At 48.0% G+C, this 27,609-nt stretch overlaps 10 protein-coding genes across 10 annotated transcripts in view; 3 read left to right on the top strand and 7 right to left on the bottom strand.

Moving 5' to 3' along the window:
- Positions 1–342: 342 nt before the first annotated feature.
- On the bottom strand, positions 343–756 carry TERG_07830 (uncharacterized protein; the record flags this gene model as incomplete). Its single annotated transcript, XM_003231482.2, has 1 exon — positions 343–756. The coding sequence occupies one exon, from the start codon at positions 754–756 to the stop codon at positions 343–345; it is 414 nt and encodes a 137-aa protein (XP_003231530.2).
- Positions 757–3,916: 3,160 nt separating this feature from the next.
- On the bottom strand, positions 3,917–5,098 carry TERG_12602 (uncharacterized protein; the record flags this gene model as incomplete). The annotated part of the gene is made up of 4 exons (XM_003231480.2): positions 3,917–4,157; positions 4,229–4,332; positions 4,472–4,769; positions 4,854–5,098. 4 exons carry the CDS (start codon positions 5,096–5,098, stop codon positions 3,917–3,919), a joined length of 888 nt encoding a protein of 295 aa, XP_003231528.2.
- Positions 5,099–5,308: 210 nt separating this feature from the next.
- Positions 5,309–5,896, bottom strand: TERG_12601 (uncharacterized protein; the record flags this gene model as incomplete). The annotated part of the gene is made up of 1 exon (XM_047751541.1): positions 5,309–5,896. One exon carries the CDS (start codon positions 5,894–5,896, stop codon positions 5,309–5,311), a length of 588 nt encoding a protein of 195 aa, XP_047607375.1.
- A 551-nt stretch (positions 5,897–6,447) lies between these two features.
- Positions 6,448–11,973, bottom strand: TERG_07827 (uncharacterized protein). The gene is made up of 2 exons (XM_047748833.1): positions 8,587–11,973; positions 6,448–8,515 (listed from the first exon to the last, which is right to left on the bottom strand). The coding sequence occupies exons 1-2, from the start codon at positions 11,440–11,442 to the stop codon at positions 7,136–7,138; spliced, it is 4,236 nt and encodes a 1,411-aa protein (XP_047604823.1). The 5' UTR covers positions 11,443–11,973; the 3' UTR covers positions 6,448–7,135.
- Positions 11,974–13,209: 1,236 nt separating this feature from the next.
- Positions 13,210–15,513, top strand: TERG_07826 (anthranilate synthase component 2; the record flags this gene model as incomplete). The annotated part of the gene is made up of 1 exon (XM_003231478.1): positions 13,210–15,513. One exon carries the CDS (start codon positions 13,210–13,212, stop codon positions 15,511–15,513), a length of 2,304 nt encoding a protein of 767 aa, XP_003231526.1.
- A 437-nt stretch (positions 15,514–15,950) lies between these two features.
- TERG_07824 (uncharacterized protein) lies at positions 15,951–17,420 on the top strand (the record flags this gene model as incomplete). Its single annotated transcript, XM_003231477.2, has 5 exons — positions 15,951–16,125; positions 16,235–16,426; positions 16,498–16,527; positions 16,592–16,692; positions 16,768–17,420. 5 exons carry the CDS (start codon positions 15,951–15,953, stop codon positions 17,062–17,064), a joined length of 795 nt encoding a protein of 264 aa, XP_003231525.1. The 3' UTR covers positions 17,065–17,420.
- Positions 17,421–17,559: 139 nt separating this feature from the next.
- On the bottom strand, positions 17,560–21,199 carry TERG_07823 (uncharacterized protein). Its single transcript, XM_047748832.1, has one exon. It carries the CDS (start codon positions 20,780–20,782, stop codon positions 18,035–18,037), a length of 2,748 nt encoding a protein of 915 aa, XP_047604822.1. The 5' UTR covers positions 20,783–21,199; the 3' UTR covers positions 17,560–18,034.
- A 770-nt stretch (positions 21,200–21,969) lies between these two features.
- TERG_12600 (uncharacterized protein) lies at positions 21,970–22,974 on the bottom strand. The gene has a single exon (XM_047751540.1). It carries the CDS (start codon positions 22,542–22,544, stop codon positions 22,146–22,148), a length of 399 nt encoding a protein of 132 aa, XP_047607374.1. The 5' UTR covers positions 22,545–22,974; the 3' UTR covers positions 21,970–22,145.
- A 516-nt stretch (positions 22,975–23,490) lies between these two features.
- TERG_07821 (uncharacterized protein) lies at positions 23,491–24,576 on the top strand (the record flags this gene model as incomplete). Its single annotated transcript, XM_003231474.1, has 2 exons — positions 23,491–23,940; positions 24,028–24,576. The coding sequence occupies 2 exons, from the start codon at positions 23,491–23,493 to the stop codon at positions 24,574–24,576; spliced, it is 999 nt and encodes a 332-aa protein (XP_003231522.1).
- A 422-nt stretch (positions 24,577–24,998) lies between these two features.
- The window catches only part of TERG_07820 (uncharacterized protein), a 4,907-nt gene continuing 2,296 nt past the window's right edge, over positions 24,999–27,609 (bottom strand). Inside the window, exon 3 of the mRNA XM_003231473.2 lies at positions 24,999–27,598. Coding sequence (XP_003231521.2) covers positions 25,484–27,598 — 2,115 coding nt within the window. The 3' untranslated portion in view covers positions 24,999–25,483. The remainder of the gene's footprint in view (positions 27,599–27,609) is intronic.

The following is a 27,609-nucleotide window of genomic DNA, read 5'->3' as shown; positions in this document are numbered from 1 at the left end:
GCATCTCGAGATCGTATATCACTCGCACTTAACTCAATATATGCATGCCATGACTTTGGTGGTGTTATTTGGTAGAGAGACTCGTATTCTGAAAGAAAAGGAAAGTTTCATAGTCATTGAGAAGACGCCACGTAGTGGGATAAAGGGGTACAATATTAAGAAGTCTCTATCCAGAAAATAATTTTTTAAAAAAAAAGATGATGGTTTCGTTGAGGGTATCACTTCGTAGTCGGTATATCATCCTGTGTGTACAACCAAAAGAAACACAGGAGCCAATTAAATATCCATAGTAAAACCCAAACGCATAACGAAGCAGTTCCTGCTTTGAAAAAACTTGTACCACTAGTGGTACTGTAGCACCTTTCTCCTCCAGTCTTTTCGAGACTTCGATCCCACATCTCTAAATATCTGAACGGCTTCTTTCTGAAGCCGTGGTGCCTCAGGATGGACTGACGATGATTCTGGCTGCGTAAATTCCCGCTCGGACAACGTTGTTGTGTGGTTTTTCATCTCCTTAGCCGCTGTTGGTAATGGCAAGTTCGTTATATCGAACGGCTGTGGAGGCCCTGAATTGGAGAGTGATGGTGCTTCGAGGTGGCCGGAATTGCTCTCACCGGCCATAGCAGGTGGATCTTGGCTATTGGGAAGGGAAGCTTCTTCGATCGATAGGCGAACCTGGAGTTTTTCGCCCGTGTGGTTGGAAATATCAATTGCGCGTGAGTACTTTTTGGCGCTTGAGTCTTCAGAGGAAGCCATTTTGCGCCCTTGGACCCGTCGTATAATGGCGAATATGAGCAAAGAAAAGGGTAAGAGGAGTAACAGCCGTGAAAGAGGAGATATTCGTGAAGTTGATAGTTGGAAGTAACCTTGCTTGATGGGAGCCATGGTGAGAAAATAGTGACTAATTTATATGGAAACGGTGTTGATGGCGAACGGAAAGGAGTTGATTATTATTATTATTATTTGCCTCCTTGGATATCACTTTGAAGAAAGCGTTGAGGTATGCAGTGATGGAGGCAAAGAGGCCGAATATCCATGCAAACGCAAGCGTAACTTGTTTATTTCCATAACCCAAAAAAGGAATAAGAAAGATATATCTATGGCAGAAGGCGACAGATATATACAGTTGAGGCAGCAGCTCTAACGTTGACGATCAAGCTGGATTAGAGATCCATGCATCTAAGCTAAGAGAGAGGAGAGAAAAAGCAAGAAGATAAATGAGGTAAAAAGAGGGAACGCCGCATAAGTAGGCGTCATCTAGCCTTTATCCCGCTTGAATGAGGTCAAAGTTGACCACCCAGCAGTCACACCAACCGTCTGTCTCCTGTAACGGAGCTTCGACGAAAGGGTCCCCGAAATTCCCGAGATTCCATAGCCCGCGGCTCTGGATCCACATCAGCGAGACAACTCAGCTTTGAGAAGTCATCTTCTTCGTCTCTCAACGCGCAAAACACAGACGATCCTGGACAATTTTCAGAGACCTACCACCATGGCAGGCCTAAGCGCCATGGGAACTCATTCGGACGGAAACACCGGCATCCTCTGAAGATCTCCGTGGAACAGCAGGATCCTTCCTATCATTCCACCTAGAACGTAATGGGGTAGGAGTTTGGTATAGTGGTGGCATCCGTATGGGGCGTAGTGCTTCGCATGCCCATACGTAGCACAGCACGAGCTTTGTCGAATAAGACAGCTCTTGCCCCGCAACGACTAAAAAAATTGAGAGCTCGATCGACGCCACATTTCACAGGGATGGGTTCGTTGATGGTCTTTGGAAGTGCATTTGCTATTTTGAGGCTCATATTGAGTACTGGGGTTTCCTCAATACGGGCGTACCCCATACATATGAAAACTATCCTTCACCCCCAGCTGCTTAAATTGCTCTCTTCCTGACAGTTCCATGCGCTCCCAGTCTCATCTGAGCCGCAACAGGCGTACTCTGTCGTATTATTGCCCGGTACGCTCGGGAGGTAGGGATTAGGGGAAGCGAGCAAGCTGAGGTTTGGAGGTTGTTCTTCGGATAGAAAAAAGAAATAACAGGAGTTCAGCTGGCGAGGACAAACACCCTTATCTTGACTGGGACTAGCGCCGTGGGACACAGCCACTATTAACACGTGTTTATTTTCGCTCACTAGCCACACGCCACCAGCCACAGTACGATGAGCTTCCTACTATATAGAAGCCGTCGGCCACTTTGGAAGAGGAAGAAACTGACTGTGGTCTAAGGATATGCCGAGGTAGCTATTAGCTCCGGGTCTATGAGTCGATGTTTTTTTCGCCTAGCAGGAACTGTGGACATTGGTGCAAGCCTTATTTTCCGCTTGATGGCTCAGAGCGTGTGGGCTTAGATACCTGGGCATACCAAACGAAAAACATGACGAGGCACAGATTCGAGGGAACCGGGATCTAGGCTGATATTCCCTGTGGATACCATCATACTGTGTCGCCTGAGGTTGGTATGTCTTCTTGGCCAAGTGGAAGGCAAGGGAGAGAGGCTGGCTGAGGATGATGTAGCACTACCTTTCCCCCGCCTTTGCCTGAGCGTGAAGCGGCTTAGGGTCAAGTATATCCCCATATCCGATATGACTATTTGCAGGGGGTGTTGATTTAATTTTAGATGTTGGGACTGTGAAGGCATGGAAGCGGGCATGGAAGGATTCTTGTTTCCATAGTTCGAAAAACGTCACCTGTCGATATCTACTCTCAAATATTCTGTTAATCCTCCCAAGAGGAGGGATACTGTGTCCAGAGGCAAGTTTTCCTAGTTGATCGGCCATTTCTCCTTGCCTGAAGCATGTTGTCGTTTGATAGTATCCTTGCCAAGGCTGTGAAGTTCATTCATAGCCGAGAGTTGTTTGTTTCTCCCAGCAAAGATACAACAAGGATTCAAAATCTGACCCTTGGCGTGCCATTCTTGCATGATCCAGGGCCTGACTGACTGACTACCTGTAATGCCCACGCTGCTCCCCATCGACGTCGTTCAATATCATTGGAAGTCCTGAGGAATGTGTCTGCCTAGAGTCGTAGATCAAATGCCCGTACTCTGGGCAAGCCTGATGCAAACCTGGGTATATGAATGGCTAGACGGATTTTGTCTCTCAGCTACATGTTTGCAAGCTAGGCTCCGCCCATGCAGGCTCATGCACGGCCTACAGCTCATAAAATTGAGCACGGCTGGCAATAGGCAAGAAGTGCCGGTTCCTTGCATTGCATATGATGCCATGGATACATGCCAGCAAACACAACAAGTAGAATCAAGTTGCAAGCTGTTCGTTGTTCCGGGCTCAGACGTTCGACGTCGTCAAAAGACGCTGAAAAGGGAATGCCGGTCACGTGATAATTTTGAAATATCAAACAGACGACGACGACGACGATGACGATGAGGAGGACAAGGAAAACCACCGGCCAGTTCGGTTAAAACAAGGATAGCCTAGGATGAAGGCATGAATCTATCTATGTATCGACTATGCATGAGCTTGTTGTGTTACATAGCATACTGCAAACCCCCTCCGGGGAGCCATCTGGTCCAGCGGGATTAGATCTCGCATGAAGCTAAGAGCCTATCTCAGCTGAAGGTGGCTTTTTCTCCTCGTCTTCAACTTGGACTCAGCATCTAGAGCGGGCAGATGCTTCATTTGTGGTCTAAAGACCTGAGTATGACACACTATTATGCCGTGCGTGTATAGGTGTTGAGACTTCCGCTATCCCATGGTCATTATGACCGGGGCCACGTTTCCTAAGTTTTGCGAACAGCATTATACTTCGATTTTCTGATTCAAGCAGCTCCCAGCTAGCTCGAGGATGGATTTGATTAAGTCCAATAAGATGCCGAGACAACCATCTCTAGCAAGCGGGATGCAGCCCAACCATTCCCTCCGCTGGGCGTACCAGCTACCATCCCCATACTCCGGCCACTTTAAAGTTTGGCAGATACCTGGAGTCGTTCGCTTTGAAGCTCCTGGGCAGCTCTCTCTCTTAGAACTTTTCTAAGGACCTTTCCTGATGGATTCTTAGGGATATCCTTGACAAACACTACTCCGCCAGTGATTCGTTTCGTGGGAGCAACGTTTTGCTTCATGTAATCGATTATTGCTTTTGCGGCTGCCTTTGCACCGTCTTTCAAGGTTATATATGCCCGTGGATACTCTTCACCGTCCCTATCGAAATATCTTGCATTAGGATAACCTTGACAGCGCATTCTGCGGGGTCGCTGCATGGGTTTTCTCACCTGGTTATGCCAATGACAGCTGCATCTGCGACTGATGGGTGCTCGAGAAGCACCCCTTCTAACTCTGTAGGGGCAACCTGGTTTCCCTTCACCTTGATAAGTTCCTGCGGATTGAGGGAAAACAAACCAGGAGTTAGCGGAGTCCGTGGAGAAAAGCACAATTGGTTATGCCTCGTTACCTTCTTCCGGTCAACAATGAAAATTTTTCCCTGCTCTGTCACGTAAGTCCCAGAGCTCGAATACCAACGCAAGCACCAACAGCTCTTTACTCGATGAGGTGCACATATTTGGCGATCGTCCGATGTCTCCGGCTTTGAGCCATCCATCTTCCGTCAAAGTTTCCCTGGTTACTTCCGGTTTGTTCCAGTAGCCATTCATGACATTGGGGGCTCTGACCCATATTTCACCTCTTTGGTTCTCGCCGAGCTCTGTCACACCACCCTCGGCCATCATCTTACACTCGCAATTGGAATTTAGCTCTCCCACCGATGAACTCGTGCTTCGTTCATTTGGATCCCAGCAAAGAATAGTACAGGTTGTCCTAATATACGTTAGCAACGATGTATTCGCCGTGTCATCTGATACTAATATGTCCATAGTAAAACGGATATTAAGGGTAACTCACTCGGTCATACCCCAGCCCTGCATGACATTGAGTTTCCCCGGAGGAAACATGGACTCGACTTCCTCACTGATTTCTCTTCGTAGTGGAGCAGCTCCGAATCCAATTGACTCCAAGCGACTGAGATCATATTTCTTCACCAGGGGGTGTTCTGCTAGCGCAATCATGATGGGTGGAACAGTGAGTATCTCATTGATGCGGAATTTTTGGATATTTTCCAACATTTGAATGAAATCAAACTGAGCCATGATATATACCGGGATGTGCGGATGTTATGAAAAAGTTTTGTGCCATGGCATGATACAACGGTAAGAAGCAAAGCCATCTGGACCTAGCAGTTTTATATGTATAGTCGTGGTGGAGAGAGCCGGTATGGTCAAACTGAAGGATGTTGGCCACATAGTTTCTATGAGTGATCTCTACCCCCTTGGGGAGGCCAGTTGTGCCGCTTGAATAGTTCAAGGCCAAAGTTCGATTAGATTCACTTGGAGCTGATAACGACTCCCAGAAGAACCGGCTGCCTCTGTAGGGGATGCGATGAGGTCTCCCCAGTAACGGCAACCCCGTGAACCACTCCCCGTACCATCAAACACTGCACTGTTAAATAGGAATACCCTATCCAGGCCCCTACCGATGGACTTTGCTGCTTCAATACCAGTATCCAGACTTCCCTCGGCGCACAGGAGATACTTTGCTCCACTGTCCTTTAGCTGGTATGCCAACTCTCTTGGGATGTACGTGGGATTTGCACCGGTGAAGATGCCACCAGCCATCACAATCCCCATGAAGACCACAAGGAAGAACAAGTCACTCGGAGAGAATAGAAGAACACGATCGCCTGTTTTCACCCCCGATTTTCTCAATCCAACGGCGAACCGCTGGCACCAAAGACGGTAGTCATGGGCCGTGAAATAGTGGGTGTCGGGGCGAGCCGCATCAATAAAGCTGCATTTGGTCGTTGATAACGTCGCTGTTGGTGATCCAAAAATTACCGTAGGTAGTGATGCGTTGGGCATCTCCACACACCATCTGGATTTGAAAACCATCCTGAGCACAATGGGAAGAGATTTGTGATTCTGGAACCTTGTCAGCCCTATAAGTGTGGGGGAATTAAGGCCGCTGGGATCATGGTGAACTGATCAAGTTATTGTCAACGCTCAGATGTACAATGGGAGATTGAACAGTCTTTCAATATCCCTTCAGCTTCCTATCTTCAGCCTGGGACAAAAGGAACAGCAATCAGCTGCATTTTTTTTTTTTTTTTTTTTAATAATAATAATAAAATAAACAAGAAATAGAGATTTTAACCAGGTCTAAGAAGACGGGTTCGGGCATCGCCCTGCTCCGCATTCACTAGCGTTCACTTAAAGCTCAGTGAATGCTCGAGTTATTCTGTTCGAAGGTCTTTAATCGCGGGTTTCCTTTCAAACTAGGCAATCTGTTGGGCCTTTTGACAATGGCACATTCTATACGGTGCAACAACATCCCGCATAAATATCTCCGGACAGCAATCCTACATTTATATATGTCCCCTACAGCATTAAGACAACAGAAAAGAAACAGGGGTGCCTCGCCATCGGTGGAGCGGATCTTCGAGAACGCCGTGCCTTTCTCGTTCGAGAATGGGCCCCTGATGGAGAAGTCTCGTAGATTTTTTCCGGCAGATCGAGGCCCTGACGACCACATAAAACGCTATTATCATGGAACCAAGTTGAATAGTCATGGTCACTTAAGGCAAAAAAGGCCTTGGGCAGCGATATCAACTATAGGTGCCAACATTGGCTGTCAGATATGATTGTACGCTTGTCCTGGCCGCATGGCCAGATCGAATAACAGTAATACCCCAGGTGGTGGTCCACAAGTGTGCTCTCACACTACCGGAAATATAGCCGACAAGTAGACCCTCTCGCCCAAGCGACTTGGCCAGCAGAAGAGACCAGAAACCAAGGATCAAATACGATGTGCCGGCTTGACTATGGCTTGACGCCAAATCATGACATGCTTCCCTGCATAAACCTTGAGCCAACGATCAACGGCCAGAAGGCAAGAAAATCGGTCAAAAAATGGAAGCTTCGCCGAAAAAAGAAACGATAGATTGACTCTAACGAAGCGAGCCTATATTATTCCCGCGCGTCTTAAGTTGTACAAAGGCCCTTTGGCGTTGGAATGCCTTTGAATACTCCATCATTCTTCGTATAGTCATTGTAAGAAAAAAAAGAATTCTAGCAAGGGATACTCCGTAGATAAAACAAGACAACACTGGCATTCAAAATGGCTCATATACACTAATCACTTCCAGCGCCCATACATGCAATAGCTGTTTGAAGCTCCTTCACTATCTTCTCTTCCAACAAGTTCTCCGCGCCACTCGATGGATTCAGAGGTGGTCTCTGCGCCCAGGCAGCCTCCTTTTCATTCGTCGGCGTGATACGCGAGCGTAGGGCTGAACGCTTTTCCAGCAAAGCGTCAATATCGTCTTTCACCTGCGCTTTGTCCCACTTCAGGTCTTGGATATTCTGCGGGTCTACACCTGCACTTGGTCCTGCATCACGGAATTTCTGGATAATCATTGAAATCAGCGCAAGAGAACAGGCTTCAGTTGCCATTCCAAGGGACAGATACTTGGTGTGATGGCTCATAGCTAGACTGGAGCTGGGAATGACGGTTGGGTTGCTGAGTGAGAAGCCAGTTGATGCTCGTCGAAGCTGACCATCAAATTGGTTAAGGAACGCAGCAACTTCGGGTACTGTGCGCCCGATGTGATATAGTAAATTCAAGCAGAGTGGCAGGAAACCAGAATTCCATATGGAGAAAAGCCTTGGAATAGGATCGAATGGACCACAGCCTTGGGGTTGACGGAATGCCTCGGTGAGTCTGTAGGTTGACAGTTTGACAAGTATTCCGTCTACTGCAAGCTGCTCTGCAATGCTAGGAATGCAAGATAGCTCTAGGAGATACAGCATGCTGATCTCGCCATAGACAGGGTCGCCTTCAATGGTAAGCTGATTTGACCATGAGAAAAGGGTTGCAGCGTATCGAATAGTATCACTATCAGCCAGGTGAAACGCAATCTGTTCGTAGATGCGATCGACATCCTTGACCTTTAGGGAGGTTTGCAAGATTGCGGTTAAAATGGCAAAATCCTTGGGAGTGCATTTTTCAGGAGAATCGTGAAGGTGTGTGCATAGAGATCGGTAGCCATTGGCAACTACGTTCTTGATCACATCGACAACGACAGTCAGATCAGAGGATACCTCAGGTTTCTGACTGACGGCTTCTGGGTTGACTAGATTAGCGCCTGTAACATGGAACTGCAGTGTAAGGAAGAGCACATTAAGCAGGAGCCCATAATACTCTGTGTTGTCGTGCAAGAGGGCGCTCTCATATGTCGGGTTACGAAGCCTGATAGTTTCCCATGTAACAGATAAAAGGCTGAAAACTTCAGAACCCCTCGCTTGTACTTCAACAAGGCGATGAACCAGGGCCAGGGCGAATTCCGCTCTTGTTTCAAGAAGTTTGAAAAATATTTGCTCGTCAGGTATATCATGAGAGTTTGCAACCAAGCAATGGCGGACAACTCTGGCCATAGACTTCTGAACTTCACGGTCAGGCATAAAATCAGAGCAATGCTCGATAGCAAAGAATTTCCAGCTGTGAAGAAGTGACTATTTCAAAGTCAGTAAAAAAGAAAAGAAACAATAAAAAATTCGAATAGATTAAAAAGAACTTGGCCTACCATCTGTGCCTCAACAAGAGATAGGTTTAAATTGGCCCGTTTAACCTCTTCCACAAACCCTTGATCACGTTTACCAATCCATGCAAAATCGTAGCCAAAGAGCTTGTTACCCATTGGGATGTCATAATAGTATTCCTCCCCAAATTCCGGTTGCGTAAGCGCAGTGCGCTTGATATTTGATATCTTGCTCTCGCGGTATTTCATCTCAAAGTTGCGTTTCAGATTCCCATGTAGCGACGCATTGTATCCGTCAACCTCAACTGCATTTTCCGAGAGCCAGGTGACGAGTGGTATCAGTGTTTTGAAGAACGACCCATCTCTGGCCTCCTTAGCACTGTGTAAATACACGGTGCAGATATCGACAACCAACGCAGCTATCCGTATATTCATGCATTTTTGGTATGGCTGAAGCTTGCTGATATTTAGATCGGTGATGTATTTAGTTACCACAGTGAAGAAATTTGGGTGTTTCTTGAGCTCTGGTGTTACCCATGGCCAGTGTTCTTGGGCTTTAGCGATGAAATGTAGCGCGGCTACTGCTACTTGGGGTGGAATGGAAGAAATGGAGGACAGTAGATCCAGAGATGCTTCCAGGAATGGTTTTGATTTCATAGACGCAGCTGATTTATCGGAATCTGCTTTCAGGGACTCTCGAGGAGAGCAGCCGGTGAGTAGGAAAACAGCAAGCCATTGCTGTCTCTTAGTTATTATTGAAGTCACGAGATTCCAGATAGCTACCTTAACGTCATCAGATCCGAATGGCCGGTCAAATTTGGCTAGAGCATCTAGAAAACGGCACGATGACTGGGCACCAAGGTGTCCAAGTAGAGAAGGCGGCTCTCTGTCAGTATAGGCGGAAGCGCGAGACACAAGTAACTCCAGCAATGTAGAAATTGGGAGTTGGTATCTGCGATTAAGAACAAATAATCTTGCGAGAACAGGCGAGGCGCTGAAGAGCTGCTTCTCAAGTGCAGAAATGGGAGCGTCCGTCAGCCATCCAACTTGTATGAGGATCTTGGCCAAATCAAGTGTGGAAACAACCAAAGTACTGCATTCTATTGTCGAGTGAACCATGTTTTCAGGCACATGAGCCTCAAATCCACCTAGAATAATTCGCAAGATGGGATTAGACTGGAGACTCTCATTCAATCTTGGTCGGAGAATGTTCAATAGGTATCTGGCAGAACTTGAAAACACAGCAGTTATTTTATCGTCAGGGTCTTGGGTATCATCGGTTCCGTAAACATAATAGAGGATTTTGTGGAAATTAATGGCTAAGGAGGTGTTGATTTCAATTTGTTGGTGGATGTCATTGTGTTTCCAGCCGGAGCCGCTATTGTATATCTCCACCATAGCTCGAACGAAGTTAAGCAAGCAGGTGCGCATCGAGCGCACGGGAATTCCGGCTGTGTATTCAATCACATAGGCAGCTGAAGTGACCTTTGCGGTGGTTCTTCGAAGAGCAGCATGAGTGATAGCATCATCGACGACAGCCTCAAATAGTCTGATCGATGAGAGGAGGAACGAAAGATCTCCAGAGCTTGCCTCTACCGAGAAGATGATTTTATCCAACATTCCGCCGTTTCCATTGGTTGACAGGAAGGAACTTCGAACAAGAGCTGGCCAGACCCTTCCAGGGAGGACTTTGGTAAGCGACGATATGAAATGCATGCAAGATATAGTAAGATCGAGGTTTCGATTGCCAGATGTAGCGGCGCTAGCACCCTGAAGGCTGCGCTCAAAAATGTTGAAAATTACAGATATGATATCCGCATGGCGATCTAGCCCATCGCTCGCCATTTCCAAGATTCGTTTGGCGGAAGATTCAAGTCCAGTAACCCTAGAGATGGCATATGCATCATCGATCAAGTCCGCAAGTAGACCGATAATATCTGCAGCAACATCATCGTCAGGGGCATTTTCATTCCCGCGGCTGTTGGTGCCTTGTTCTAGCCACTTCCCGAGGAATCCAAGGCAGTTGTACTGGTGATGCCACATTATCACAGCAGGCTTCGACTCGCTGACCACTTGCCCAACTGTAACTGCAGGAAGTACAGACAATTCATTAGCAAGAACTAATTCGTTAGAAGTTTGCATGGTATCACGTTTTGCGGAAGAAACCTCTTTCATATCCAGAGGCGCGATTAGCTCGACATAGTTAGCGTTTTCATCTTCCCGGATTGATCTGTACCCCTGGAACCCAGATGCAACAGCCTGTGTATAGGTAGTCATGGATTCTAGTTCATGACAGATTATGGACAGGCCGTCTTCGGTTGATAGGCTACACCCTGAGAGAGCTCTGCAGAACTTCAAAAAATTTGCAGCCTCGTAGGGGAAACGAGATTTTGCATTTCGGAAGATCTTCTCCATTAGAATATCATCGTTCAGGAAGACAGCTCGGGGATCGTAAGCGTCGTCGAATTTTGGTTCCTTGTCTAGGCAGTGATGTTCGGTTGGCTCAGATACGATACAAAGTACCGCTGAAACTAGCTCAGGGATGTAGTCTAGGTATTGAACCCCGGATCTAATCAGGTCTAAGAGCTCTAGCTGACCCCATTGGTTTACCAGATTCTCTCCTCTCTGTCTTGGGACGGATCGAAGCTGTTCTGACATAGCAAATATGAGCTCCAACAAACGACATCTATCGACAGCGCTCGAAACGAGAAATCTGACAAAGTCCTCGTCAAACTCGGGATTGCGTGCCTTTTCCCAAACTTCCTCGTATATGGATGATTCGGAGAGAGCAGATGGTGTCGCAAACTGTGTGCTATTGTTGAACGATTCTACAGCGTGGTTTGCCTGCTGGAGCTCTCTGTCTTCCTTGATCGCCAGGGCGATTTCTCCCACCGAATACATGATGACTGCCCAGGAAAAAACTGCAGCACTTGCAGTTAGTCGGCCAACCTGGGCTGCTTTAAGAAATATCTCGTTGATCTCGCCAACGTCCTTCTGAGATAAGAAGTATGGGACATTTGTTGGCTTTAGCTCAGGTTTGTCTAAGCGTGCAGAAGAGCTCTGGAGTTTGAGGAATGAGAGCGTTGTTATAGATACGAGAGTCTGAAGCTGGGAGCAGATGGCTGCTTGCTCTTCAGTTGACTTTTTCTGGAGTTAGCTTAGTGTGACAAGAGGAGACAGATACTAACACTTACTGGACGAATAGTCTCTAGGAATTCATATTCACTCATCAACCTGAGCCAAGACAAGAGTACATCAGACGAGGGGATTGCCTCCGAGGATCTGACCTGAAGGAATAGGAGGCTCAATATCTGGACAAGTTCTTCAAGAGAACTTGCCTGCCAAGAGCTTTCCATCAACACATCAAGCCCAACCGAATTTGACCACCAACTACCAGCTTCTAGACCTTTAACGCGTAGCCGAAAGGCCTCAATGCAGCTAGGAATGCTAATCTCGGTCTTTTCAACTTTCAATGTCCCGCACTGGCCGTTGAGGATGGCGCGCCCCAGCTGGCTGGCCCCCACGATAAAGCTATCGCCAGACCCAGATAATTGTTCAAGTTGTTGATCTTGCCGTGTATCCCGTAAGGATGTAGCTACCAAGAAATGGGCCAGTTTGAGTATGTACCTCTGCTCTGACAACCAGGTATGAAACAAGATTTTCTGCCTTGTTTCTTTGGATTTTAACGTTGCTGGTGATTTAGACTGCGAACCGGCGTATTTGAGAATGCTGGAAGCCTCGATTCCGTAGGACCCATGCGGCGACCTCCCAATCCCAACGGCATCATGCAAACTTGTGAGCTCCTCTTCTGAAAAATGCGATAGAAGCTCATTTTCGCGTCGACGCTGCCAGGCTAACACGACTATGCGCAGCGCGGAAACCTCGTCGATGCTGGCCTCCTTGCTCAGCCATAGCGCATCGGACTTTATTTCGTCTGAATCTGAGTTGTTTTTAGAAGACGTGAAATGGATAGCGGCCGTCTTCGACTCAAATGCTGTCTTTGAAGCGCTGGAGGGCTTAGGGAAGGGGGAGTAAGGGCTTGAGAGGATGCGGAGACCGGTTGAGGAAGAGAGGAAGTCGGAGATGTTCTTGTCAGGTTTAGACTGGTCGCCTGCCCTTGCTACAGACAAGTATGCGGTTTTCCAGGATCTACAACTGCGGTTAGCATGCTGTTCAATTCCTGGGGTAAATTTAAAAAACGGGGGTATGCGAACATGATCTGGCTGTCGCCAAAGCACTCGTCCAGCGATGGGAAGTAGACGTCCGACGGCGGAGCCATGAGCGCATCCAGCTATATCATGGTCCGAGAGAGAGACCGAGGAGAGATCTGAGCCTGAGCAAGCACGCGGGCTGGTGCTAATTGATCATTCAATCTATAGGCGGTGCTGGCTTGCTTTTGCGTGAAGTCGAAAAGTTGAAGCTCAAAAGGAAAAAAATAAGTCAACAAAGGTCGATGCCTATCTGGGACTAGCGCCGATTTCAAAGCCGCCCTGCCTTATCTTTGAGTCTGGTCTTCTCGCATTCCCGCTTCGCCGTCTATATAAAGAGAGGGACGGCGGACGGCGGGAGGACGACAGAATTCCCCTTCGACAGCAGAGACAGAGCAGAGACAGACGCAGCAGAAGCCCGATAAACAGCCAGCAGAAGAGCAGAAAGAGAGCTATCACGATGGCGCTGGTTGACCATTCACCAAACCACCCCACCCCGTCTGGACGGCTGGAGAACGCCTCCAATGTGATCCTGATCGATAACTACGACTCGTTTACATGGAATCTGTACCAGTATCTCGTTCTCGAGGGTGCCACAGTCAGGGTTATCCGCAATGATGCCGCTACGCTGGAGGAGCTGATTGCTGAAAAGCCTACCCAGCTCGTTCTCAGCCCCGGCCCTGGGCACCCCAAGACCGACGCAGGCATCTGCAACGAGGCCATCCAGCATTTTGCCGGCAAGATACCTATTTTTGGAGTGTGCATGGGCCAGCAATGCATTATATCCTCGTTTGGGGGTGAGGTGGATGTCGCAGGAGAGATTCTGCACGGCAAGACATCTCCATTGAAGCATGACTCAAAGGGCGTATACGCCTCTCTTCCGGCTTCGCTGAACATTACACGCTACCATTCGCTAGCTGGATCGGCCACCACCATCCCGGACTGTCTTGAGATATCCTCAACTACTGATTTGGGTGATCCTAACCGGCCTGACGTCATTATGGGCGTGAGACACAAGAAGTTCACCGTCGAGGGCGTTCAATTCCACCCAGAGAGCATTCTGACCGAACATGGGCGAGCTATGTTCCGAAACTTCCTTCTGACTCGAGGGGGAACCTGGGAAGAGCACAATGCTTCTGCCCCTGGCCCAGCTACCGTTCCATCTACAAACGGCCAATCTAGTGAAATGAAGAAGGGATCTATCCTCGATAAGATCTACGCTCACCGTCAAGCTGCAGTTAAAGTGCAAAAGGAAATCCCATCTCAGCGTCCAGATGATCTTCAGGCTGCATACGACCTTGGTATTTCTCCTCCACAGATTTCCTTCCCAGATCGCCTCGCCAAGTCTCCCTTCCCACTCTCTCTCATGGCCGAGATTAAGAGGGCTTCCCCTTCCAAGGGCATCATTGCCGCATCTATCTGTGCACCAGCTCAAGCCCGGAAGTACGCCATGGCCGGTGCCAGCGTTATCTCCGTGCTTACAGAACCAGAGTGGTTCAAGGGCAGCCTGGATGACCTACGTGCGGTCCGACAGAGTTTGGAGGGTATTCCTAATCGTCCTGCCATTCTACGAAAGGAGTTTGTCTTTGATGAATACCAGATCCTTGAAGCCCGCCTTGCTGGTGCGGACACTGTGCTTTTGATCGTTAAGATGCTTGCGGAGCCTCTCCTCAAGAGGCTGTTCGATTACTCTCGAAAGCTTGGTATGGAGCCTCTGGTCGAAGTCAACAACCCTGAGGAGATGGCAATTGCAGTTAGGCTGGGCTCCAAAGTCATTGGCGTCAACAACCGCAACCTCCAGAGTTTTGAGGTTGATCTAGAGACAACCAGCCGTCTCATGGGACAAGTTCCGGAATCTACCATTGTCTGTGCCCTCAGTGGCATCTCAGGCCCCCAGGATGTTGCACCATACCAGAAAAATGGAGTCAAGGCTGTTCTTGTTGGAGAGGCCCTTATGCGTGCTCAAGACGTTGGCGTGTTTGTATCTAAGCTTTTTGGAACCAAACCTGGCCCCTTTGCCCAGACTCCTGGCGCTCCCTTGGTCAAAATTTGCGGAACGAGATCTGCTGCTGCTGTCAAGGCAGCCATTGAAGGTGGTGCTGACCTGATTGGTATTATTCTTGCAGAAGGCCGATCAAGAACTGTGTCCACCGAGACTGCTCTGGAAATTTCGAAGACTGTCAAATCCACACCACGTCCCTCTTCCTTGAAGACCCAACCTCCTGCTTATGGAGACGCATTCCTTGCCTCCAACTATTTTGACCACACTACTGGTCTCCTCAGAAACCCTGACCGGGCTCTTCTGGTTGGAGTATTCCAGAACCAGCCTCTTTCCTATATAGTGGCTCAGCAGCAGAAACTAGACCTTGACGTTATCCAGCTCCACGGATCGGAACCCGTTGAATGGCCATCGCTCCTCCCTGTCCCAGTTATCAAGAAGTTCTCTCCATCAGATTTGGGAATTTCTCGCCGAGGCTATCACAGCCTTCCCCTCTTGGACTCTGGGGCTGGTGGTACTGGTGAGAGACTTGCCCTAGAACAAGTCAGGGGTGTTCTAAAGAAAGACCCTGGACAACGAATTATCCTGGCTGGTGGCCTCGATGATAAGAATGTGACCGATGTTCTTCGCGCCCTTGGCGAGGAAGGAAACAAGGTTGTGGGTGTGGACGTCAGCAGCGGCGTTGAGACTGACGGAGCACAGGATATTAAAAAGATCAAGGCTTTTATCACTGCTGCCAAAAACATTAGAAATACCACCTTGTGAATTCAGGGTGCTGACTACTTTCTAAATCAGTGATTATCATTTCGGGTGATAAAGGCCGTTGTTTTGGTTGAACTGCTTCGTTTACGTATATGCTTCTATGATAATGAGATGAGGTTAATGTCATTAGAACATAGGGGGATATATATGATTCGAGCTTATTTCCCACCACTTAATCATGCAAGTGATGCCTCTGTTGATCTAACGACTACTTAATCCTCGGTTATCCCTATTTCTGTCACAATCTGCTTCTTTGGCTTCATATATATATCTTCAACGACACACTTAAGGATCCAACTAAGAAGTTCTCGCAGATTCCCTCAACGGAAATACGCCAGGTTGCTATCACTAAGCTACTAAATTGTTACTTATCACTTTCACCTTGTGTCGATCTACAACCTATCAAAGCCCAACTGAAGCTACAGATTATACCCAAAGCCATGGGCCGAACATTCAAGAATATAACCGTGAGCGTTACTGGTGAATTTGGACCTATTGCAGATAAGTTCAAGAAGTGGGTTGAAGCCAACGGTGGAAGTTTCTCCAAGGAGGTCAACAGCGAGGTCACCCATTTGCTATCTACAAAAAGAGCCTTCAAGGCGAATAACAACGCTGGTATGCTGGGCAGATACAAAATTGCATAAATTCTAGCTATTCTTTTAATCTCAACTTTCCATGGCATTTCTGTCAAACGTCGTATTAATACTAATAATATACATTGCAGTACGAGCAGCTAAGCGCGTTAAGGGGCTAAAAATAGTTTCTTCAGATTGGTTGGAAGACTCTCTTTTGTCAAAATCTCGACGCCCTAAGCGTGAAGGCCCATATCTATGGTCTCAGTTGACTAAGAAAGCCAGAAAAGCATCGTCTGGACGGAAGGAAGCGGACAAAGATGCAAATACAAAGCAGATAAATGGTCTATATAAAACTCTCTTCAGGGGGCTCCAAGCTGTATAGCACCATGGCTAACATTTACCCCCAAATCAGGCAATAAAGTGAAAAAGAATTTGGAACTCGGTGAAATAACTCTTCTTCTGATGCTATATGGAGAATCGTGTTCTAATGCTTGTCGTTTTGGTAGCTGGCCATCATATATACTCCGACGCAGCCGGGGTTCGCTATATAGCAACTTTAGTTCGACCAATTGAAGCTTCAAAGGCAAAAGAAAAGCATATCTTGAAGGTATTTTATATTTATACCTTCGAATTCGAATTCTCAAACGCCTGAATCTCTGCTTAATGTCAATGTCCTACCTAGCTCTATGAATCGGATAGTACTCCACAAACCTACGCCGTCTTTGCAAAATATACCCGCCCAGGAAGAGTCGGGTCAGATTATATAGTTCCCGTCGGGGGTCCTTTATCCACCGCAATAGAGAATTTCGATAAGTTCTTTCGCGCGAAGACAGGCAAGCCGTGGGATAGAAGAGATGGGCCGTCAAAGCCTAGGAACTCGGATGGTGAAATAGTGTCTCCTTGGGAGGACTGGTTTCAATTTACTCCAGAGCCTTCACAGACTTCTACGCCCGCGATTAAGGAAACAGAGACCAGTTGATGTGAACTACCCGAGAAACAGTCCTGGATTCGGAGGCAGAATGCATCAATGCAACTAGGATCGGATAGTGTATTCAAAGTCAGCATCTCGAAAGTTTCAATTTGATCATCAAACCTGTCAATTTGTCTCATATTTCTCACAATTATTCACGTTCTACTATGCCTGAGATCATGAAAACCTGAGAGATAACGTAGAGTTGGTACTTTCTCGCCTTATAAAGTAGTAGGGCCTATATCTACAAAGTTGTCAAATTCAGAAGCTTGCGGTAGTTAATGTCAATTTGTAAACGAGTGTGGTGAAATGCCGAAGCATTTTCTCCTAATCTATTAAATTATCATCCATGTTTTTTTTTTTTTTTTTTTTTTTTTTTTTTTTTTCACTTTTTCGTTCTTTTCTCAAGCATGTTTTTAAAAAATTTCTCTCCTTTTTCAGTTCAGGTTTTAATGTGTTTTTCATTTTTTGATTCTCACCACCGACGTCCACTCCTGACTTTTGCAGTCCGCTCTCATGAACATCCCTAGCGACCGCAGCGCCCAAGGTGACTAGCTGTTACTATCTGCCGGTACTCGACCAACATAGATGAGAAGACATGTTGATGTTGCTAGGCATAACGGAATGCTGCCGGGTTCAAAAGGAATATCGTAGGCAGGGGCATTGCATGGGCGTATCTCCTGATATTTCTTCCAATGCGAGGTGACAGCAGGGGCACTGTATAAAGAATTGGACCAGACGGATCGGGTGGGAAAGGCGAATTGCTCAGCGCACCTTGCTGGTTCAAGTATAGTGCAAAGTATTCGCAGTCGCAGCGTTTAGCAATAGAAACACGAGGCAGCCGTGGTAAAATGACGGCGGAAAGAATAACCTATGGCGTAAGAGCTGCAGGTACTGTATGCCTATGGTACCGTAATCACCTACACAGCGTACAATCTTCTGTATCCCTGCATATGTAGACAGGAGAAGAGGGAACAATTCAATCATAGTTTCCTCCGACTTGGCTTGCAAACGCGGTAGAGACGCTGCGGGCATCATCATCATCTCCGGAATTGCCTAAGTTCTGGCGTGGGACACGGATTCCAGCAGCACTTCCACCAAAGACACTTCCAGCATCAGTTCCACCCCGGTATGGCTCAGGACGACCGCTTGATTCAACGTAGCGCTTCAGACGATCGGATTGACTCAGACTGGTCTGCTTCTGGACATCATGGATACTCAGGCCGGAGAGACTGACTCCACCTTGGCCTACAGTACTTCTTCCATCGACAACACTACCAGTAACATCAGATTCCGTAGCTGCAACGGACTCGCCTGCAACGCTTGGTGCGCCTCTCAGCCTGGAGCCGTTTGGACGACGGTTGTTGGGGGCGGACGGCCAGGATTCAGTGAAGTTTTGGAACATATGAGGGTATCCAGAGGGAATGGCCACTCCGCCCAGAGCCGATGAATGTACGGACGATACATCATCTGGGATATAGCTGACGACTGATCCAGCATCGTGATAATCGTGATGATGCCCATTTCTTCCATTTAACATGCTGCTGTCAACATTGGAAGCATGATTGAACGACATCTGGAAACGCTGAGGGCCACGGTAGGCTTGCTTTGGCCGGCTGAACTGAATGAGGGAGGTTTGGAGGTTAGACAGTGGTCCCTCTACGAGACAGTTCTGTTCCTTGAAATGGCGTAGCAAGTAGTTCCACAGCGGATGCTTAGAAAGAACCTTTGGATTTCCCAGGATAACCAGGCCATACTTAGCTCTGGTAAGGGCCACGTTCAGACGACGAGGGTCGCTAAGGAAACCGATTCCTTGGTGGTCGTTAGATCGGACGCAGGAAAGGACAATGAAATCCTTCTCACGGCCCTGAAATGCATCAACTGATGCGACTTCGATTTCTTTGTACCACTCCTTCTTGAAAGTACCGGTTAACTGCATAGAGCTGACGACATAGCTGCGCTGACCTTCATATGGGGTAATGATACCGATGCCGGATGGTTTAACACCAGCCTTGAAGAAACGAGTGACGATTTTTTCGACGTTGGCAGCTTCAGTGCGGTTGAGGTATGATGTCCCGGAGGCTGATATTTCCTCATTTCCCAAATTCGACCAGAACATCATGGGTTTATCTGCGACTGGCCAGGGGAAGTCAACATTCTTGAGCAGACGGTCCTCGCTTGAGACACCGTTCTGGAGAGAACCTTCGTAGAACATATTTGAGGAGAACTGGGATAAACAGGGGTGCATTCGGTACTGAACGTTCAAACGAATAGGAGCACATCCTAGAATAACCAACCTTTCAAAAAGGGATTGGTTTAATCCGGCTTTAGCAGCCTTCTTGTTCATGATGACAGGTCCAAGCTGCTGGTGGTCACCGACAAGGACAGCTTGTTTGCACCCTAGAACCAGCGGGATCATACACTCTGGCTCTGCAGACTGGGTTGACTCATCAATTAAAACGGTGCGGAATTTCGACTTTGCTAGTCGTGGGTCGCCGGCACCAACACAAGTGCAGCATATAACGTCGGCATTAGTCAAAATCTCCTTCTCAGCAGCACGAGTAAGCTGCTTATATTTCTTTTCATCCTGACTTGAGAGTTCACCCAACTCAGTCTTTAGCTGATTAAGCTTGACAAGCTCAATATTGCTGTCATTGTTGCGAACTTGTTCGTGAAGCGAAAGGTGGCGGACGGGTGATTCAACGTCTTCTCGAGACTTTGCAGTTACACGAACAGTTTTTAGTCCGGTTCTGTGAATGCATTCACATAGCTGGTCGACAGCGACGTTCGATGGCGCGCAGACGAGTACCTGGCCCGCATTAACCTTTGCAAGATGGTAGATAATGGTAGCTGATGTAACAGTTTTTCCAGTTCCAGGGGGACCCTGGATCAAGCTCAGGGGCTTCTGTAACACTGCCTTAACGGCGTTAATCTGACTGCTGTTAAGACCGGGGAGGCCAGGAACACTGAATTGCTTTGGCATCTGCGTCTTCATGGGGGCAGCGGCAACCTCATTTCCAAGCAGGCGATGGAAGATGTAGCCTGACACACTCATCTCATCCACGGCGAATGTCTTCATTGCAAGTTGCATACGATCAAAGGAGGTGGCCTTCCAGACATAATCCGCAGTAAAGTTATGAGATATCTCTGTAGGTACGGACTTGTGGTCTCCCTTTGAACGCAGCTCGATAGTAACTTCATCGGACTGGTTGTTGGGGATTTTGATAACATATCCAACGCCCTCCCACTTCGGTCGTAGCTCCCCGGCATACTTGAGACGCATCTCGTCACCGACAGCAAGCTTCACATCGCCAAGCTCCAGCTTTGGGAGAACAAAGCTGGCGAGATGCTTATTGTTCAGACCAAGATCCCATCGAACAGTGAGGCCATCTTGAGACTGGGCCTCCTTTAACTTACGGTCATAGTCAGCTTCAATTTTGACGAGAGGTCCAAATACGTTTTGATATTGGTAGGCATCATCGTATCTGAGTAAAACTGGAGCGGGCTCATCATCCACGTTTGTTGCTTTCTCCAAGTCTTCTACGGTGGCTGAGGCGTTTTCCTTCCAGAGCTCCTCCAACTTAGCAATCATCTGGGGACTGAGGTGACGAGCTCGAAGCTGCTCTTGATCGGATGGTGCAGAGACAAGCCATGGTAAAAATGAACGGTCTTCCATTAATGGTTGCCATCGTGGGGTATCCCAGTTCATATCCTTTGAAGAAGGCATGGCCGCGCATGGCTGGCGGCAAAGGAGTACGACGACGGTATCAGACTTTGCTGGAATAAACCCAAGAAGAAAAACATTCTTGGTTCCGCAGTTATAGCATTCCAATATAGTATCACCGAGTGATGATGCTGGATGGAGCTGAACTTCCTTGTGGCGAGCCCTGACCAGATGGTTCACGATATGCGACGAAGACGTGTTTCCACGAGCACTGCAAAACCACTTATTGCAGGTCAAGCACTTCACAACACTGCTCGGATTGTGTATGCCACAGTAACTATATCTATTAGCTTTGTTCTCCCCTCAAAAAACCGGGTACAACAGGGGGTATCGATATATCTCGACTTACCCGCAAGCATGTGCGGGAAGCTCTTTTTCCTCTTCTGTTTTGCTTGCCTGGGGTTTGCCGGCACCATCAACGGCCACACTGGCCATGCTTTCTAGGTCATCATCGTCGTCATCATCGAGAGTATCCGAGCCTTCGTCTTCATCATCATGTCTTCGTTTCTGAGGCCCGCCCGCCATGTTCAACACGCTTTCTTCACCGTCCGCCGTAGAGATATCGTCACCGCCAGCATTAATCGTAGCTGCAGAGTCAGAAACCATATGGTTTCCCATCTTGTTAAACGCTTCCATCCTGCCACATATGACTGGGTCTTTCACGATAAATAACTAATGGGAATAGTGGAGAGTGGTCCGATCAATGCGCGCAGCCCGATATAACGGATGAAGCTCTAGAGTATACTCCAGAGCTGTCTGTAGGCCGTTATTAGTCCACAGCAGCAAGACATTGAGATCTTTGTCGGTTGGGGAAGCAAGAAAATACCTGATCGGCTTCTGGGGGAGCCGGACCTAGTTAGAGAGGCTGACTTATCGGCCGCCGATAGGAGGCAGAGCGCAGCGAAATAGCAGCAGCCCGGCTGTAACAAGAAGCGTTGGAAAAAGAAGAAGAAGAAAAGAGATCCAAGAAGAGAAGAAGAAAGGAAGAAGCAAGAGCTGACATCTGACGGAGTTGCTCGTTCTCCGTCGCCGCCTCTTTTCATTCGTTTAACTAACTAGTTGGCGCAGTTAAGTTGGAGTTGGAGTTGAGGAAGAGAAAAAAGCCTATCGCGAAGTTTCTACGGTGACGCAGTGGAGCTACTTGCGCCGAACGCAAAATTAAAAAAAAAAAAAAAGAAAAAGAAAAAGACATCACGACGTCGAAGTTATTTCCCATCCGCAATTCACAGCTGAAGCTGAGACAGTGACCGGCTGTGATAGAGCGGGAAGAAAGTAATTATGATAGTAAGCTGCCCTGGTGACCTATTTGCGGGTAGATGCTGACGGAGACGCAGAGACGACAGGCACGCGAGCGCAGAGACTATCTCTACCGCAAAGCTCTGCAGCTCAAAGATGCCTCGATTGCAGAACGGAGAGCGAAGCTGAAGCAGTCTCTGGCCTCTGGGAAGCCTCTGGATCCGTCGATTGCGAACGATAGGCGGCTGAGGGAAGATTTCAAGTACGACGAGTCACTTCCGACAGGGGATTCAAAGGCGAAGGGAGCAACGGAGGAGATTGATATCGACGATGAATACGCGGTCACTTCCGGCCTGGTTGATCCTCGGCCGCTCGTTACGACGTCGCGAGACCCTTCCTCCCGTCTGAGTACGTTTGCGAAGGAGATACGGCTGCTCATGCCTACCTCTATACGGCTAAATCGAGGAACGCTGGTGCTTAACGACCTGGTGGCGAGCGCAAGTGCTTCAGCACTCAGTGACATGGTCATTCTACATGAACATCGAGGCACACCCACGGCTATAACGATTTCGCACCTGCCTCATGGCCCTACCGCCAGCTTTTCACTGCACAATGTAGTTCTCCGAGCTGATATACCGAATGCCGCGAGGGGGACGGTCTCAGAGAGCTATCCACACCTAATATTCGAAGGATTCACGACCAAATTGGGTAAACGAGTTGTCCAGATTCTGTCCCATCTTTTTCCTCCTCGAGAGGCCGGGAAAGTTGGCAGCCGGGTGGTCACTTTCAAAAATATCGAGGACAGCATCGAGGTACGACACCATGTTTTTGTCAAGACAGGGTACCAGGACGTCGAGCTGGCCGAAGTTGGTCCCCGTATGACCATGCGACTTTTCGAGATCAAGGGAGGTACCCTCGAGAAAGGCGCCGGAGGAGACGTCGAATGGGCGCTGACCCAGTACACCCGAACGAGCAAGAAGAAGGACTACTTATGAACCATCTCCTTTCCTATACTTTCTTTCTTATTCATTTGGCCAAAAAGGAAACTTAGGGGGCGGTTTTGGAGCATATCAAAAAGTATCTTTCCACCCGGCGTGTTGGAGTCAGCTGGCCGGTCAAGGCTTATAACGATACCTATGTCTATTTTTATGTGCGAGTCCTACAATAAATTGGTAAAATAAAACCAGCCTCCAAATAAGCGTCAAAATTTTGAAAGTCTTGAATAGAGAATTCAAACAGCAGGAACCTGCCTGCGGCCAGCTGTCCAATTCACCTCATGGAAGGGACGAAGCTATGGCGGCCGCTCGACAACAACAGCAGCAGCAACAACAATGCCTACCTAAGTGAATGAAAATGGCCTTCCTGTGCGTCGTCTTCCTCTTCTGCTCCCTGTCACCATCTCTTCCCTAGGCGGTCTCGCAATACCCGCTGTGATCGGACACTCCCTAACGCCCTCCTGGTCTTAGTCGCATGCCATGGGCGACACTAACGGATCTCCCTTGAACAATAATCCATATGACGATGTCCGAGAGGAACTCAATGAAGCAATGCCCCGGGTCTCTCGAGCGGCCATCATTCAAGAGACCCTCAGGCTGCATGGGAGGTCTGTTGCGGCGCAGGGAGTCGTCTTCACCGGGGTCGCCGTAACGGGCATCGACAGGGTTGGCGCCGGGGTGCCGGAAATCCCGAGGCCTGCAGAAGGCTCACCTGTGCGCGCCGCAGAGGTCCACATCCTAAATCAAAACCCCCTTATCAACAACCATTCGAACATGATGCATGACCTTGGGGTTATTCGGAAATCTCGATCGGTGAACATGTACAATGGTGCAGGTGAAGTTACCGCGTTTGGAGACTTGCTGGATGAACTGCGAACACCGACAACAAATAAAATCATGGCCATTTTTATTCGGCACTTCTTTTGCGGCGTAAGTATAGCTACCCAAACGCCGTTTATGAAGCCTTGTCTATTTAGATATACTTGTATGTATATATATATTGACCAAGATATACAGCATTGTCAGGAGTATGTTCGCGCCCTTTCGGCAGCATTCCCGAACCCTAACCAGGATCTTCCAACCGGTTGCAAGATGGTGATCATTGGATGCGGCGCGCATACCCTGATAGATCAGTACAGAGCTGCTACAAGGTGCCCTTTTGCTATCTACTCCGATCAAACCACAGAGTTGTTCCGCATCTTTGCCATGAGACGCAACCTCTTGGTTGGCAAGGATGCTCCAAGTTTTTCTCCACGGTCCGATTTTTCCTTGATGTTGTCAGGTATCAAGCAAGGCCTCAAGCGCCTTTTCAAGGGAGACGCCTTCAAAGCAGGTAGCCCAAGACAGAATGGAGGCGAACTCCTATTTGAATTTGAACGAGAACCGCCTCTAAAAACTTCCGGGATCTTGGCCATCCGCGTTACCTGGTGCCATATCATGGAGACAACTCGAGATCATGCGCCGATCAATGTCATCAAAAAGGTCCTTGGTATCCCGCTGCCCGGAGAAACCGATCTGACCCAGCCTGCGGCCCTAGCTGCGGCGCCATTAGGGAGTTTGTTATAAAAGTTGACAGACTCTATTTTTATTATTATCCTCCCCAAAGAAACCGTCTATCATTGATGTCTTGGTTTGTGGTAATTCTGCAATTTACGCATTATACACTTGAAGCCCCCTTGCTTCGCTGCTCTCGTTTCTCGCTATTTGTTCACAGTTAATTACTCAGGCTGTAATAAGATGATAACTTCTTGAATACACTAACCTAGTTTACCATGCATAAATTGTAAGAAATAATTTAGTAAAGACTAATATCGATATTGACACTGATATATGCATCGACCTATTCAGGTAAACCATATATAAATGATAAAAACAAAGACAGCACCATTCGTTCTAGACCCAGATAATCCATCCATCCCATGTCCCAGAGCAATATTTATGACATCCCATTCAATGCACATTTCCATTTCCATATCAAACAAAAAAATAAAAATAAAAATAAAAATAAAAATCAAGCATCAAGACACAAAAAAAAGGACAACTCATAAACCTAGGAGGCCGGCTCTCTTCATATCAGATCACATATACCATGCCCTAGCAAAATGCTTTAGATGAAATGGTTAAGGGTCTTCCACATTCCTTGACAAACAAAGTGGTATAAGTAAACACAAAGGAAAAAAAGGAAAGGGGACAAGGGGAAAGTGGAAGGGAAAACGGGTCCACTGGGAGAGAGAAGACAGAAAAGTACTCGCTAGTATTCGAACAAAGAGGTCATCACAGGTCGTTAGTATGTGGGAAGGGAGTACAAAATGTGTATTGAAATCAAGAGGGTGAAGCAACACAACGCAGAAGTAATGGAACTGAAGGGGTATTAAAAGGAGATAAAACGGATTTCAAGGAGAAAAGATTCGCTAAACTTTGGTTTTATGTGGTGGCAGTAAATTGGACGGCGTGGTATAGGCGAGAGATGATTTCACGACTGTTCGTTTGAGGTAATGTTGGCCTTTGGCGAGTCGCGTTCGGTGGAAATAGCTCTCTTTAGCACGGACTGGCCGAGCTGTTTAAGGATACCCCTTCGTTCATTCTTAGTTTCCTCGGTATCAAACAGCGGTATGACAGGTGCAAGTTCGCTCTTCGTCACTCGGCAGAATAGCGTGGAGAAAAGGTATTGGTCGCCATTACCGTCGTACAGAGGTAGGTAACGGAACCCTTGGGCCAAGCTGCTCAGCTTCGCGGTGAAGGTAGCTAGTTGGGTGCTGTTGTTGCCGACGCTTCTGCCATCAGGAGAGTGCCAGACAACCCAGCGCACAAAGACGAGATCCGGGTATTTGGTTTCCAGGGAGAACTTGAACTGGTCGTTGAAGATGGGGTTATAGGCATTTCCTTGCTCGATACCTGTTCGGCGACGGTGAGGGTGACCGATGCCAGATAGACCGTTACGATCAGACGTATCCATTCCACCTTCACCGAATGCGAGGCCCTTAGTCTTGTCGTCAGCGCTGAAAACCTCGATCTCGACGTATGGATTGATATTTTCGTCGAGGCCGATTTGCTTCGGTCGAGGTAATTGCTGGGCGGAGATCACGTCTATAGAGAACCGGACAAGTTTCCTATCGACTTTTGGCTTTAGGCCTGGACCCTTCCATGAAGGTGGCGGTAATCGCAAGCTTTCTGGCTTGAGAACATATCCGGTGCGGTCGGTCCCGGATGCAAACATGGCTTGGTTCATTTGCATTCCGACATCATATGTCTGCCAGTTCAAAGCAACCATTTGAACGCTACGACGCCAGAAGATGTTTGGATCGAAGTTTGATGATCGAACACGGAAGCCGGAAGGATATACCCGAGTCAAGAAACGTCTATTATGTGCCTCGAGAAGAGCTTTACTTTCTGAGTCTCGACAAATGCCTTCGAATGCTCGCTCGGCGAAGGAATAGACGTGGTTGAAACGTTTGCTTTCGGCGGAGTTGAAACTATGGAACTTATACCCACGGGTATAAACGCCTAGATCTGCAAGATCCTTGACGATTCTGCTCTTTTGAGCTCGTTTCTTCTCTTTCTGGATCGCAGCTGAACTCTGGCCGATGTCGCTTTCTTCAGAGGTGCTGCAGACGCTTGTTGCTGTAAAGGCACGTCTGCCCAGAGGAGGAGGCACAGGTTCATTGGCTGAGTTGATTGTGGGTGGCGAGGAGAGAGGGGGGAGGCTGTGAGGAGGGTCTTCCAGGACGGTCGGGGGCATGAAGGGGGAACTTGAGCTACGCTTGCGCCCGGCGCTGACGAGTCCTGGTGGTACAGTAGTAGCCGGGCCGGTATCGATTATTTCCTCGGAGGTCTTGACTTTGATAAGAACGCGATGTTTCAGGGCCTCAGGGCTGGGCAGCACAGGCCAGTCATCCCCCAGTGTCTCAAGGACTAATTTCTCCTTGAAGGTATCTTTGATGATGTTAGTCATAGCGAGTTGTTGCTCTGGGTTGCAGTGGACCTCGAGAGAGATGATGAGAGGGTAGTCGGATGACAGGAAGGCATATTTGTTGATGACAGAGATACAATCCGCGAAAAGGACGCTGGTAGTCATCGTTCTCCCATGTGAGACAATTGGGCGACCATCAGCACCATCCCAGCAATCGACTTCAACACATCGACAGCCCTTTTGAAGCGCAGTAACATACGCTTCCGTACTGGAGAAACCAGCGACTTGTCTTCCCAGAAGATATGTGTTGTGTGAACTTGAAATGAAGTAGTCGTTGAGTGGGTAATCAAATTTTGGCTCGGGGACATGTGCAGGGTAGATCCCGTTCGAGGATGATATCAGGAACGCAGAGAAGGCATCTAAGCTCATGCGTATAGGTGAATCGTCAGGAAGGGGTGAGTCCGACTGGCTCTGCGAACGCAGTCGAGCCTTGCGGACGAACTTTTCAAAAATAGAAACCCAGTAATCCGTGTTCCTTTGTACGTTTTCGCGCTGCGTATACTGGACGAAGTCGAGAAAGTTTTCCAGGGTCATCCCTTGTACGTCATCCGTAACCAGACGATCGTACAGATCTTTGATGTCTCGGCGGTATTTGAGCAGTTGGAAGAATTCCCTGAACTGCGCAAAGT

Source organism: Trichophyton rubrum (assembly GCF_000151425.1).
Source record: "Trichophyton rubrum CBS 118892 genomic scaffold supercont2.11, whole genome shotgun sequence".
Classification (NCBI taxonomy): domain Eukaryota; kingdom Fungi; phylum Ascomycota; class Eurotiomycetes; order Onygenales; family Arthrodermataceae; genus Trichophyton; species Trichophyton rubrum.
Note: the sequence above shows the minus strand (reverse complement) of the source record. Positions and strands in the feature narration are given on the sequence as shown.